At 42.7% G+C, this 14580-nt stretch overlaps 1 protein-coding gene across 4 annotated transcripts in view; it reads left to right on the top strand.

Moving 5' to 3' along the window:
• Ebf1 (EBF transcription factor 1) overlaps positions 1-14580 on the top strand; it is a 386285-nt gene that overhangs the window by 345670 nt on the left and 26035 nt on the right. For all 4 annotated transcript variants that reach the window (XM_041676119.1, XM_041676118.1, XM_041676117.1 and 1 more), the window contains exon 11: positions 7028-7116. In XM_041676119.1, the coding sequence (XP_041532053.1) occupies positions 7028-7116 (89 nt within the window). The remainder of the gene's footprint in view (positions 1-7027; positions 7117-14580) is intronic.

Genomic DNA, 14580 nt, shown 5'->3' with positions numbered 1-14580 from the left:
CACTACATCGTCATTCATAGGGCATTTGATACACAAATCATGGCCATTCATGTATAATTATATGCTACAACCATTAAAAAGAATGAGAGTGGTACATTTAATCTATATTTACAAAAAAACAGTCTTGAGATGGTATCTGAAAGCATATATAACCCTAAGATAAGGGCATTGCTTCTTTTGGGTGGGGTTGTCATGGAGCTCTCCCTCCTGTTGTGGTTTAAGAAGTTTCCCAGAGTGGGAATGTGTTGCTTATAGATGTAAAAAGGCAGCAAAGCTATTTCGTCTGGAAAAACAAAAGCGCGTCACCGTCCCTCCCCTTTCCCTCCTCCTGATAAGTTATTAATTCCCAAACACACACAAGCCCTTTGCATTTCAGTAACCTCCTGAGGGGTCAGTCACCTCCAGCTCTCCCACTTTCCTGGGTTTCTGGCTCTGTTTCTCCAGGGTTTCCATCACGTGTCCTTTTGGTGCCATTCCATATAAAAATGACTGCCCCCCCCCCCCCCCACCGCCAACTACTCAATTCTTTTGCTTGGTTTTTGTATCTCCAAGTCGTTACCACAAAGGAGGTTCACACAGGACAAATAAATCAGAGTATGTTCCAAGGTAGTTTGGGGGATCTCCTCTGCCCCCGCCTGCCCTCTCATTGATCATTTCTTCCAATATCGATTCTGTCTCTCTTGACACCTTTGTGCTTGAAATCGCAGCTTTCCATGGTCCAGTGAGCCAGCTTTGGGAGCTCCTCTGAGCCTTCCTGGATGCCAGGGCAGGGCCACCAGGTTGTGGAAACCTTATTTTACTCAAAAGAGGCACTGACTTGCAAGAGGTTTGCTTTCAGGCATCTCAGAGGGTGTATCTGGTCCACAGATGAGCTGACCTGGCATGGCACTTATTCCCTCAGCATCTAGGCAGGTAATGAAACACCCACGTGGCTGGAAGTGCGAGCAGTCTCTTCGATTACACTCTTTGTGGTTCTTGTTTTGGGTTTCGGGTTGATTTTTTTTTTCTTCTTCTTCCATTAGTATATTTTAGAGTCACTCTTGAAGATAGCTTCCCGAAGATAACTTGCTGTTTTACTGTTTACCTCTGGTTGTTAATTTAGTGACTGAGGGAAAAATGGGGCTATTAAGGAACAAAAAGGCTCTGCCTAGCACATAGGTAATAAGTCTCCTGCCAGAATGGATCTGCCTGGAAGGGAAATGCTCGGCTGTTACTCCTTTAGTTCAAATATAGAGTAGTCACTAGGGAAGCTGGGGAAACCAGGTGCTAGTTTGATCACTGCCTCTGCTATGAGCTTTTATTTATTACTTGGCATGGAGTCTACATATTTGTTTGGACATTAAACGGCAATAGAATATAAATATTACCTTTCTAATATCTGAATTTCTTTTTATTTTCGGTCAAAATGACATCATGTCACACAGCCATTAAAAAAAGGAAATTAAAACCCCAGAAATACGTGAAAGCAGCTCTGCGAGTTGCTGAGCTATGAAAGCCTCTCACTCTGTAAGCTTTGGTCTGAGTGGTACCCAGCGCCTTCCCTGTGTGTTAGGGGACAAGGTTCTCCATCCCCATCCCCATTGTTTCCAGAGACTGATGCTGCAGAAGCTAAAAGATGACAGAGAAGGAATAAGTTCTTTAAAAAGGAACTAAAAAAGGGAAGGGAAAAATCAGTTCTCACTACAATAGATGTACCCTGTAAACATTCTGGAAAAGAAGTCTTTACTTGATTTGTTTGTGAAGTGGATTTCTTAAAGAGAGAGAGAGAGAGAGAGAGAGAGAGAGAGAGAGAGGAAAAAGAAAAAATCTGAAAATACTGTTGACTCATTACTAAATGTTTTAATTTTATAATTAGAATTATTGTATAAAATCTAGTTGCCATACCTACATTTTCTTCACCTACAGTGTTTCATGCTGCAGAAGCCTCTGGATATTGGAGCAGTAGATTTGTATGATGGGAGCTTTGCTGTTTAGGGCAGGACCTGTGGTGATGCCCACTAGGGGAAAGGCCTCATAAAGAAGTTTGAATGGAAAGTTATTAGTTAGTTCCCTTTGCAGGAGTTTGAGCTGATGAGTCGGGGGAGGAACCTAAAGGCATTTGTAAGTAGCCCAATGCAGCCAGATGAAATGGCTTGGTATTTTTAACTGTTTAATTAACTGGGTGGGTTTTTTTTTTTTCCTCTTTCAAAAGAAATAGCTTTGCTGAAGATGACGTAAGAACCGTAGTGGTAGAGTGTGTGCTCCTTCCCATGTCCATTCCCAGTGCCACGCGCATCACAGCTGGGGATGCAAGGGTCCCCTGACCCCTCAGGCCTTGCATTTGCCCTGCAACCTGGAGCGCCTGAGTAGAGCGCTTGACCTTGCCTTTTATGTGTTTGCAAGAAAGTTTCAGACTGCCCTTGGCATGCTGAACAGAGCTTTGTGACGCCTATAGCCACGGAATGCAGGGCTACTAGAAAATAAGTTGGAAGGGTCAGTGGAAGACATCTCAATTCAATAGCCGCTCTCAGGAGCCTGGTTCCCTCTCTGCCACCTTTCACAAGACGCTGTTCAAAGCGGTTTCCATCTGGCAGACACGGCAGTGGACTTTGGAATAAGAAGGGAAGCTTAACCAAGAGAGACCAAGCGTGGCTCTGACTCTACAATTCAAGTGTTTTCATCTGTCCTTTGGGTTAAGCACTTTTTGCACAAAATTTATTTTTAAAAGCTTAAGAAGTTGTGACACAAAATGGCTAATTCCTACCTAGAGATGTGGTCACCGCTACAAACACATGATGACGGGACCTCTATCTATCTTTCAGCATTTTAGAAAGCGCATAGGCTAAGCCAGGCAGTTGTAGCGCACGTTTTTGTACTAGCACTCAGGAGGCAGAGGCAGGCACATCTCTGAGTTCGAGGCCAACCTGGTCTACAGAGAGAGTTCTAGGACAACCAAGGCCACACTGAAACCTTGTCTCAAAAAAAAAAAAAAAAAGCATACAATTGGTCCTATTATATCCCGAGAGTTTAAGCACTGAGTTATTTCTTTTTTGGGACAAAAAACATTCCCCCCTAAACCCGTGAGTCTTCTTCATCCTTACCTGATTCAGGGGTGAAAGTATCTGAAATCCTTCTCAGGGTGAAGGTGAGATGCTTGGAAGCAGAGCCCAAAGGGTCACTCTTGCCACCCCACGCCTTCTGAGGTTCACAGCCTCCTCTGTTTCTCTTCTTTGAACTTAAGTCACTCTTGCCTCTTTATGCTGCTAATTATGCTCAGTTAACCTGCTCTGGATTTTCTTTCTCTACCAGATTCTCGGAATTGTCCCAAGTTTGTGTGTGTGGGGGGGAATTGATTAGTCCTTTTCTGCAGCCGCCCCTGAGCCCTGCACTCGAGTACAATGAGGTCACTTTGTTGAAGAATTAACTTTATATTACATTCTTGCAGGGTAGATGCATGTCCCTAAGGTACCACTACCCCTGCTGATGAAATAAATATACCTTCTTTATGATTCTCCCCCCATTACCCTCTGTTGATTTTCTCGGAGTTTATGTATAGTCACATATTTATACAACTGGGCAAAAGTATACTACTTATTTTTCTTCTGGTTTGTAATAACCTATGCAAGGTTATTAAAGGTACACAGACCCCCTTTTAAGGCATAGTTCCTTATGTCATTACTTTATACAAGCAGCTCAGATTCCATCTCGGCAACAATCTCTTGCTTTTAACCTTTTTCTCTGATTATAAAAGTAATATATGCTTTTTGTGGGGGAGGGGAAGGTGGGAGGTTTAAAAACAGAGAATGAGCCAGGCACAGAGGGGAGAAGCATTTTAGGAGGCATGGGTTTTAGAAACAACTAATATTCATCCGACTGTGTCTAGATGCTGTTTGTTACACACATAGGTAAGAAGGCAGGTAGGTTGACGATGCATTCATTCATTAAAATGTCACCAGAGACACTGCTCAGTGGCTAAGAGCACTTGATGCTCTTACCACAGCCACCTATAACTCAAGTACCAGGGGAGCCAGTGCCCCCTTCTGGGTTCCTTGGACACCAAACACACATACCTATATAGAGGCACTCACACATAAACAAACGTGAATCTTGAAAAGTCATCATAATATACACGCCCGCCCCTGTAGTCTTTTAAACCTAACACTAGAAAAGTCAGTAAGTGGTTGGTCACATGACACTGATTCTGAAACCGGGATCCTATTCAGTTCTATTTACTACTTTGCCCCTCTTCTGCTTCTCTCTACAGTGAACTCAGTTCCATGTCCTCTTCCCGGATATTTAATCTCCTTTCCATGGGGAGAGCTGTGTCTGTTTTAAGAACTACCCAAACTGCCAATCCTAATTAGATGGTCCCTCTCACTCATGACTATTTTTCCCTGCTCAGAAAAGTCTTGCAGGCTCCTTTGAGTTTCAAGGGGTAGCATGTTCATCTTACAGGGCCTTAATGGTAATAATGTCTGTAGTGCTGCAACATTCCACTGTCCTGCTCGCTCCTGAGATTCGGAGTGCAAGTCCACACACTTGAAAATGCTAGTAGGAGGCAAATCCTAAAAGCACCAGAAATAAATAAGAAGCCTTCGCCGTGGCTCACTATTTAAAATATCCCCTCTGTCATAGTTTATGTCCATAGCGTAGATGCTTATTTTTGTTTGAGTAATGAGTTTAATATGTCTAATCCAATTACTCTTCACGGCAACAGAATGACTTCTTCTCAGCTCTTTTGCTATTACTTCCATATGATGTTTGAATCGATTCTTTTAATTGCTGATATTAAGTGTCAGTCATTCCGTGACCTGATAGCCAGAAAATCACGTTCTCCCGACCCCAGCATAAAAGCTTTGCAATGAGCAGCCTGGGTTTCTAGACACACTGGGAATTCATTATACGAATGATGAAATGGGCAGATCCGCACCTCTCGTGTTATTGGTGCTTTAGACTGGAAAGGTAAAACTCTAGGATGCTGAATTATGTTTTCAGGAACTGGGTGTGATACTCTTAATTGTCTAAAGCTACCGTTTATGGTTAAATATTTTGCTGGCAGTTAGCCCTATGGGTGGAGTGCTAGATACAATATATAGCTTAACTCCCAGTGTCCAACTGTCTCTCTGATGCATTTCTCGATCAAATACCACAGATTCTATGGGCATAAAGAGCTCCATGGATTTTTTTCTCTGCAAGTCAATCTGAAGAATTCTTCTCAAGGACCTAGAAAGAATTTATAAAATAAAATAAATAATAAATATCGTGCCTTAACTCATAAACTAGAACAGAGAGATTCACTATACCTGGGTGTAATTTTTGCTAATTTCCACAAGAGACAGATGGAAGGTTTCCTGGGCAAAGGAGTGGGGGAGGGGAGAGCTGCCTAAATCTCATATTTGAAAAAAAAAAGATTTCATTATCCAACATGAAAATGCAGCTCTATTAATGACTGGGATAGGCACTATAGTTTGGGAAGGGGAAAAAACTCTAAATAAAGTTACTTGAAGTTCATTCTGACTTAAAACATCCAAGTGAAGTAAAAGTACTTCCTCTGATTTATGTGTCTTCGGGAGAAATAGTGACTGGCTTTTTACTAACCTATGTAAAACAATGTACTTTTGTAAATGGATTTCTGGCCACTTTATTCAGCTCCCCCCTTTTTTTTTCTTACATAAAAAGTAAGCACTGTCAATCAAGGAATTTTAAGGTTTATTTCCTCTTTAGCAATGATTGATAGCCTTTTAGATTTACAAGTTGACAAGTTAAAGGGTTCTATTGGTATAATTATGTTCTAAATTCACAGTCTTTCAATTTAAATGTCCTTTTAAAACCGAGAGATTATCATACCTGTATTTTGAAAAGTGGGCCAGTCAGTTTGGGTTGGTATACAAATTGCTTCCATTAGCCTTGGGACCTATTTGAATGTAATACAGTTTTTTAAAGTTAGTACGAATCTTACTTTTGAAATTTAGGTTAATGGAAATGCATTTTAAGTACAGCATGAGACAACTTGTTTTTTAATGTATAGATAAAATGTTAGGGCTAGAGAGGCTAGAGAGGCTGTCTTTTATATGCAGTGAAATACCTTAGTTAAACAAAGAAAGAAAAGAAAAGGAATTGTACAAAAAATAATAAAATCCTACTGCCTACTTATTGCTCCGAATACTAGGAGTATGTGTGGAGGAGAGTCTTGCCGTCTCTCCTACTTTCTCAGACTAGATAGGCTCAAGATGGTTTGTATCCTAGGAAGGAATTCTGAAAACGATAGCATAGATTCTAGTTTCTATTTGGTCGAGCTTAAGAGAATGTGTCCAACAGGACACAATGCGGTCCATTGTCTCCAAACGTTATTATTGCAGTTGGTTCTCTGAGTCTTTTAGTAAAACGTTCTTAGAGACCCAGCTGGGCTAAGCTAGTTTTCCACAGAGGTTTTTTTTTTTTTTCTTTTTCCTCTCTTTCACATAATATCAATGCTGTGAGTGGGTCTGTCATTCAAGATGGGAAGATTTTGAATCAAGAGCACGTTAAATACTTGTCTCTGTAGATTCTTTCAAAGGTTTCAGAGACATGCCCCTCACACTGCTCTGCCCATGGGCATGTTCACTGCATAGAAAATGCTCAGCTATTGGATCTACTGAGTCTCTATAGGAGGCATAACAGATCTCTGGGTGGTTCCCTGCTATTTAGAATATATAGGTACCTTTAGACAAGCTCTTGACTTTTTACCCAGCTTATCTGCAATGAGGAGGTGAATCCTAAAACCTTGAAGCAAAGTCCATTCTACTTTTCAGTTAGGATCATGTAAAGGGTGTAAAAGATTCTGCCCGAGGAGTTGTGTTCTTAGACTCACTCGCTACTGATGTTTTGTCAAGAGTCAGCCCCCTCCACAGTAAATATAATAGATGGTGGAAGTGCCCGACATAGAGGAAATCTCTATGAGGGACTCAAGAGTATCAACTAAATGCTAAGGGTTATGTCTCTGCCATCTGTGCTGCAAACAACGCTGTATTTCCCAAAATGTTCAAATCCTCTGACTTCTTCCTTACAGCCCTCAATGAACCCACCATCGACTATGGTTTCCAGAGGTTACAGAAGGTCATCCCCCGGCATCCTGGTGATCCGGAACGCTTGCCGAAGGTCAGAATTCCCCCTCTTTGGTTTCTAGAAAATCGGATTTGAGAATGTAAAATACCTTCTTGGTTAAGACAAAAAGTAGTTTATAGATAACCAACTCGTGGGTGCATTGTGTGTCATGATAGAAGTAGCAAATACGTTGGATTGGTCCGTGATGCTGTGCCTATTTATATCATGTCACTTGGCAATTTTAGTAATCCTTTATGCTGTCCCTATTTCCACTCATAGTTTAGGAAAGAAAAGAATGAAGCAGAGAGAGGTAAGACAATTTGCCCAAGGCTGCACAGCATGTACACTGCTAAAATTTCAATCTACTCAGCCTGTCTCTGGAGTTTGGTTGGGCTAATCACTCAGTATGTCATATTGATTCTCGAGAAGAAAAGGAATGACAGATATTATCTGCTCAAAACTGTGCTTACCTCTGGTGAGGGTAGAAGGAGCTCAAAAGGAAATGGATTGGTAGATCTGGTAGAAGGGGCTGGAAAGAAAACAGACGTAGACACTACGATTGGTCAAATAGGACATCTTTTTGCATAAGGCATTTTTCTTATTTGAAAAATTAAACCCAAAGCTGTGAGAAATAAAATGAAAAAATAAAGGCAACAATATTATGTTGCTGTCAATGCAGAAATTGGAGATTGGGCCTTGATGTGACTGCTGTATGCCTCCTGTGAGAGACCACGGTTTGTATGGGATGCAGAGTCAGACACGGCTAATCATGGCTGAAAATAGAAGGAGCACTAAGCATAAGTTTCAGCAAAGTTCTGTGTGGTCTCAGCAGAGACAACAATTAAATAGGTTCAGAGGACAGAGTCAGGTTAGCTGTCATGGTTAATTGACAGGAAAACCTTGTTTAATTTATGGCATGGTTTGATAGCATCACCTTAAATGAATGGATGAGAGGTCCTCTCCTCCCTACAGCCAAATGTGTAGTGTCTAGATCTGTATATCCCCAAGAAAGAATTTTAAAAACAACTATTGCATCCTTCTTGGCCCAGGACCTCTTCAAGGGGCAGGTACATGGTCAAATTCTTCCTGTATAGGGCTGTACTTGTAGGCAGATCCTCCTGTCAGAGGAGGTTCCATCTGTCATACTGTTGTCTCCTGGGCCTGTGCATGGATATGAGGAACAGGGTGAGTGGGTGTGATACCCACCAATGCCGAAGAGAGGATAGATTGTGACAGGCATGCCTGTCTTCTACTTTGACCTCCAGGGAAGAACAGAGCTTCCAGTTCCTTAGAACAGCCCTACTTCTACTGAAGTGTTGTTCATACTGATAGACCATCCTGAAAAGCACTTCATCTGGGGAAGGAATAATATGATGTGTCATTGTGTTTGCATTTCTCTCTTGAAAGGGGGTCCTGCATTGTTTCCTCTATCCTCTTTTATTCTTGGTGAACTATGAAACAGTCAATTGGAACAATGGGCAGCTGTGTCTTTCAGGACATAGGTGTTCTGTGGAAAAGTTGAAATTTAGGTCCCTCTGTTCAGCAGGAATGTAGCGTCTGTGAATTTCCTGTGAAATACTCTGATAAGTTATAGACAATGGTGGACATGATGTGTGCCCATTGGTAAGTTACAAACAGTGGTAAACACAATGGGTACCCACCGATAAGTTATAAACAATGGTAGACATGATGTGTGCCCACCGATTAGTTTTAAACAGTGGTGGACACAAAGTGTGCCCAGTGGTAAGTTATAAACAATGGTAGACATGATGTGTGCCCACTGATAAGTTATGAACAATGACAGACATGTTGTGTGCCCATTGATAAGTTTTAAACAATGTTGGACACAAAGTGTGCCCACTGATAAGTTATAAACAATGGTAGACATGATGTGTGCCCACCGATTAGTTTTAAACAATGGTGGACACAAAGTGTGCCCAGTGGTAAGTTATAAACAATGGTAGACATGATGTGTGCCACTGATAAGTTATGAACAATGGTAGACATGATGTGTGCCCACTGATAAGTTATAAACAATGGTAGACATGATGTGTGCCCATCAATAAGTTATAAATAATGATAGACTTGACCTGTGCCCACACAGAGAGCTGTGTTGTTGCCTTAGTGTGATGGAACTGAGACACAGGCACAATGACAACTTTTTCTGCTGAATCCATGTAGGCAGTGACTTTATTTTCATTGAGATTTTAGGTCAGCATTTTATCTCTGGGGTCTTCGGGGTTCAGAGCACAGCCTGGAAGTTCAGATTGGGCCATGTAGGATTAAGTCCTCCATCACTTGTTAGTCAGTGACCTGTGTCAAAAGCCTTCCTTCCCTTTCCTTGGCTCAGTTTCCCCATCTGTCAAATGGGAGTGGTGATTCTTTCTGCTTTGCTAGGTTGTTACTCTGGCTACTTACTTAGCTCCTGACAGAAGGTAACCCTGGTTATGTGTCAGTTGAATAAAAGCAGGAGCAGAAAAGCCCCATTCCCTGAAAAAGTGAATCTATGCTTTATCCTCTGTGCCTCAGTTTCTTCATCTACAATAGTGGGATAATAGAATCATATAAGGATGAAAGTCTGGTTAAATGTTGAGGTCTAAAGAAGCTAGGAAGTATTTTTGCTTTTCTCTCTCTCTCTCTCTCTCTCTCTCTCTCTCTCTCTCTTAAAAAAAACAGAGGTATCAGAATATAAAAGTGAGTTTTTGTTAACTTACACCTAAAAACATTTTTATAGTTGTGCGTTAGATTTAAAAATGTTTTATAGTTAGCCCAGGCACATGTCGCTTTGTCCCTGGAGGCCCTTAGGTAAACCACTCAGCCCTTTCTTCCTGGATTCGGGAGGAGCAATCAAGGACACAATGGACATGTGTGTGTTAAGGAAACACTGCAGCTTGCTTCCAAGCACTTCAACTGTGTAAGGACTGTGGCCAGAGGAGCCCACCCCAGGAAGCTGTCCCTGGACTCAGAGCAGAACGGCTGTCCTCTTGGCTCTGCACGTTAAGGTGGAGCAAGAGAGTTCAAGGGCAGGGTCAGGAAGTGGCGGATGGAGCCAGCACGAGGTATTCCTGTGGACTTGAGCGAGATTTATACCCCTACTGTCCATTGTTAGGGCCTTAGCATGGGGCCCCGCCTTTCTCAGACTCATGGTCAGTATTTGTCAAACAGGGGTGTTTCAGTGAACTGCGGACCACACACCTTAAAAAACAAACGCCGCTTTATTAAATCCATGTGTTTGGGAATAGACAAAGCTAGATTCATACAACCACCCACATATTCTGTCAAATGAAACTTGCTCCAAAGACCACGCAGACGACTCTCCGTAATAATATGCCTTTGTATACAGCCTTGCACTTTTTCAAAGCACCTGGACTTGCTTTGTTTTACTGGATCCCCTCTTCTGAAAGCAGTTGGGAAAATAGACATTTTTCTCTTTATCTTCCCCATTTACCAAACAGGAAAGGAGGAGCGAGCAGACGACTCTCTGTAAGTTATTTCATCTCTGAGAGACACTAGAGTTAGGCTAACCCTCCATATTTAGGAGTTTCATTTCTTCCATAAGCACACGGAGCTGAGCAGGCCAAGGTCTTTAAAGTATTCTGGCCTGTTTTACTGATAAACGAACTTTGTTTTCTGGGTCCTGCAGGAGAAATGTGACTTTGGGGTCTAGGTTGACTTCTTGTAATGGGAAGTGAGAGGGATGAGGACTGTGGCCAATCAGAAGCTGAGATGCTAATTGCCTTGGTGATGCCACACAGAAACTTTGAGCAAGGATTCTCTCAGCATTGAATGCCAAAGGCATCATCTCCTTTCCTTTGTAGTTTGCTCCTTGTCTTCCTAAACAGCCTTTAAACTTCAGCCCACAGGCAGTTCAAGCATTTCGTTCAATGCTCGAGTCTAGCCGGCATTCCATACACACTGGCTGCAAATTTTGGGAAGCCAGGATTGTGTTTGCTTCACGCCTATTGCATGTCTAGCGCTGCTTGATGGCGTCTGCTGCAGAGCAGAGCGGCCAAGCGAGCCAGTGCGCAAGCCAGATACACGAGGAGTTTGGAAAGCACACCGAAGACTTGGTGCTTGCACGGACTTCATGTCTGCAGCCTCAGGTTCCTCCTCTGTGGAGCAGCTGTTTCCCAGTGCTCCTAGGAACTAAGGAGGGGAAGCATACAGAGAGAAGTTCCAGGCAACTGGGGAGAGTCCATTAAGTGGGGACACTAATCTCTACATGACACACATCCCATAATCCACAGAAGAGGCATTTAGGCTGAGCCATATCCCCCCCTCCACAAGGAGGTCTGTCTGCTGACTTTCTATGACATCAGAACCAGGAAGTGAGAAAGCTCAAACTTGAACTCAGGTTCATGAGTTCAAAACCCTCCCCGTGTCTATGTTAAACTTCCACCGTTTTTCGTATCTGGTCACTCAAATACTTCTGCCTGAAGGCAATTACTTTCTACCTTCTCTTCCTCAGCAATATCTTCTGCCCATGCCCCGCAGATGCTCAGGAGCTTTTCCTCCTTTCTCTATGGATAAGGACGGGTTTGGAAATCTCTACCAGGCTACCACTGTTTGATTATGAGATCCAGTCTCCCTTCTAGAGAAAATCGAGCAATTTGGGGAAAGCAACAAAGGCCACATTTGTGTATTTTGCTTTATGGAGCTGAAAATATCTGGTAAATTGATCCAGTGGGAGTCATAAATACACATTACTTTATCTTGTTCTTCGTGTCCTATACCCCAGAGCCTTGATAGAACAACACCACTTAATAGACTTAAGAAAGAGTAATTACACTCATTGGTTGTGTGATTTTTCAGCCCTCCCAGCCCTGCCTGACCTTCTAATTTAGCTCACCGTGTCTAACTAATGCATTTATATTCATCTTTTATGAAGCATGGATAGTGCAGGATTGACTCTACAGTCTTCTCTAGCTGTCTGCCCAGGTTCTGGATCTGGTTGGTAGTGAGGTGAGAAGAAGCCATCCATCTCCATATGTTTGCATGGATAGACAGCCATAGACATGGCGGCGAGCATTTGTCATCCCTTATGAAACATAATAAAAAGTATTTATTACATTTTTCCTTTAAAGCTTTTATACATCCTAGCATTATTTACAGCTAAACATGCAGGCAAAAGATGTGAGTGTTTTTAAAATCATTACTGCTAATGTCTCAGCTTGTCAGAAGTGCTTAAATTCTCCTGCACTTTGTCTAAAAACTTGGTACTGTTGCCTTTTAAGCACAGCACACTTAAAGGCTCTTGCGAGTCAGATCTGCAAACACTGCTGACAGTCTGTGATGGATGATATTGCAAAATTTGCAAGATGTTTGTCATTTCACACAGCCGACATATTAAGGAATGGATTAAGAAACTCAAAACCCCTATGGGAAACAGTCATCCCCCTCAAAACCCAGCCAAACCTCGAACTCCCAAGAGCACACCAGAATCTCTCACTCGGCTGTCTCTCCCAACTTCTCCTCACTCAGCCATTGGATCCCAATTGTTCTCTGAGCATTTTCTCTCACCATATGGTCTCCTCATTACCATACACTAAGAGTCCATATGGGAAACTTGTGAAATGAACTGTATTCATTTTAACTGCCAGATGAGCAGCCTTGTGCTTTGCAAGCCTAGCTTAAGTCATCTGCTGTCTTCGCGTTGTTATGGCAACATGGCGCCAATAAAAAATTCTAATCTACTCTAAGTGATCACAATATTTTAAGTGCTTGCCTATAACTGGCCTCAAAAGTGACATGAGACAGGAGGGCTTTGGTTTGTCCAAAGGCACGGCAGTGGTAGTTGATTCCAGCAGGTGTCAGTAAGGAAGCTGCTGAGACTGTGGCTCTGTGCCCATGGGGCCATGGACTAAAATGTGGCTTGTCACGGGGTTAGCATGCAGAAGCGTGGACCAAAGGGCACGTGGGTCATAGACCCTTTGGATGAATCTAAAACATACCCTGAATGTCAATCGCTGTAGTCGCTCAGATACCTGTCTCTGCTGGTGCTGGTGAGCCGGCCAACCATGGATGCCACTCTAGGTTTGGACTCATCGAGGAGGGAGCAGATCCTCCTGGGAGCCTCTCCTTCATTGCCATCTGAAAATCTCGGACCCTGTGAAGCTGCTCTACTTGAACACAGGAATCAGTCATTTCAAATGCTGGGCTAATTAAGAGTACCTTAAAGTAATGGAAGTCGTCAGCTCCATTCTAAAGCGTAAATCATTTTCACTTCCAAGGGCCCTCATGATGTGTTGCCTCTCTGCCGCTCTCTTTGTATCGAAAGTGAATGTTTATCGTCTCATTTCATCAGTTCACATTAGCCTCATGCTGAATATTTAAACACAGAACAATTTGAACTCACCATGGAGGAAGTCGGTGGCTGCACTTTCATTTGGAACAGCAAGGGCTCATCTAATAATAATTTAGTAAATCAGCCATTTAGTGGCTCAGTTGTGCACTGCATTGTGCCAAGGATTATTCAGTTCAGCTGTACACTTGCAAAATTGAAATTCAGATTCCACTCGCAAGCATGGTTTTTGCTTAGTGGCGAGATGAGACCCCAGATCACCCTCCCTAAAGAGTATTCATGTTTAGTGATTTATCATACATACAGAGCTGGGGCAAAACAAAGCTCGAGTTGACTGTGTACAATGTATTTTAATCGTGCTCTGATTGTTTTAGTCTTTATGCACAGACTATCAGTAATTCAAAACCCACAGTTGCATCAGTAAAAATACACATAAGAAATCTTTGCATAACCACATTGCCTTCCAGCAGGAAAGGGGGATGACTAAGGAATTCAGTAAAAGAAAGACCCAGTGTCTCCATGTTCTACTGCCTCTGTCACCATTCCCTCTCCCATCCCCTCTATCTCTTTACTTCTCTAATTTAAGGAAACTTTATTAACATTACATTGGCAAACATGAGTGACCTTGCTCAAACAAAAGCCCAGAAACAAATGCCAGTCTTATGGTCTATCCAATTCATTCTTGGTGGGGGGAGCACCCTTGAGTTTGGTTTCAGCCAACATCTTGTCTCTGCATTCTCTTGTGAAAACACAAACTATGGAATGACATCCACTTCCCCTCCCTCATCTTCATCTGCCAGAAAACAGAGAGGCAGATTCCATCTCCCCATTTTGATAATGTGCCTAGCTCAGGAACTTGGCTCTCCTTTAGCACTTAAACTTCTTTTATCCTGGGAGTCGAGCCTAGATCTGGGCCCTGCAGAAGCAGTATATAGATGTGAGCATGTGCACACACTTACATGCCTGCGCTCAGCTTTATCTAGAGAAAGAGGTGGCAGTGGGCTGCAGAGATGACGCAGTAGATAAAGGGCTTGCTGTCCAAGCGTGAGTTCTGAGTTAGTAAACTTAAGCCAGGCCGATGGCCTGCCTGTAATCTCAGCCTCAGGGGACAAAGACAAGGGATCCCTGGGACTAGTGGGCTAGCTAGAACAGGCAATTGGCAAGCTCCACGTTCAGCAAGGCATCCTTCAGGATGTAAAGTGGGGAGCAATCAGGAA

This window comes from Microtus oregoni, unplaced genomic scaffold (assembly GCF_018167655.1).
Source record: "Microtus oregoni isolate MIOR12 unplaced genomic scaffold, Mior012 000027F_ref0000203, whole genome shotgun sequence".
Classification (NCBI taxonomy): domain Eukaryota; kingdom Metazoa; phylum Chordata; class Mammalia; order Rodentia; family Cricetidae; genus Microtus; species Microtus oregoni.
The sequence above is the reverse complement of the archived record's forward strand: the minus strand, read 5'-3'. Positions and strand labels throughout refer to the sequence as shown.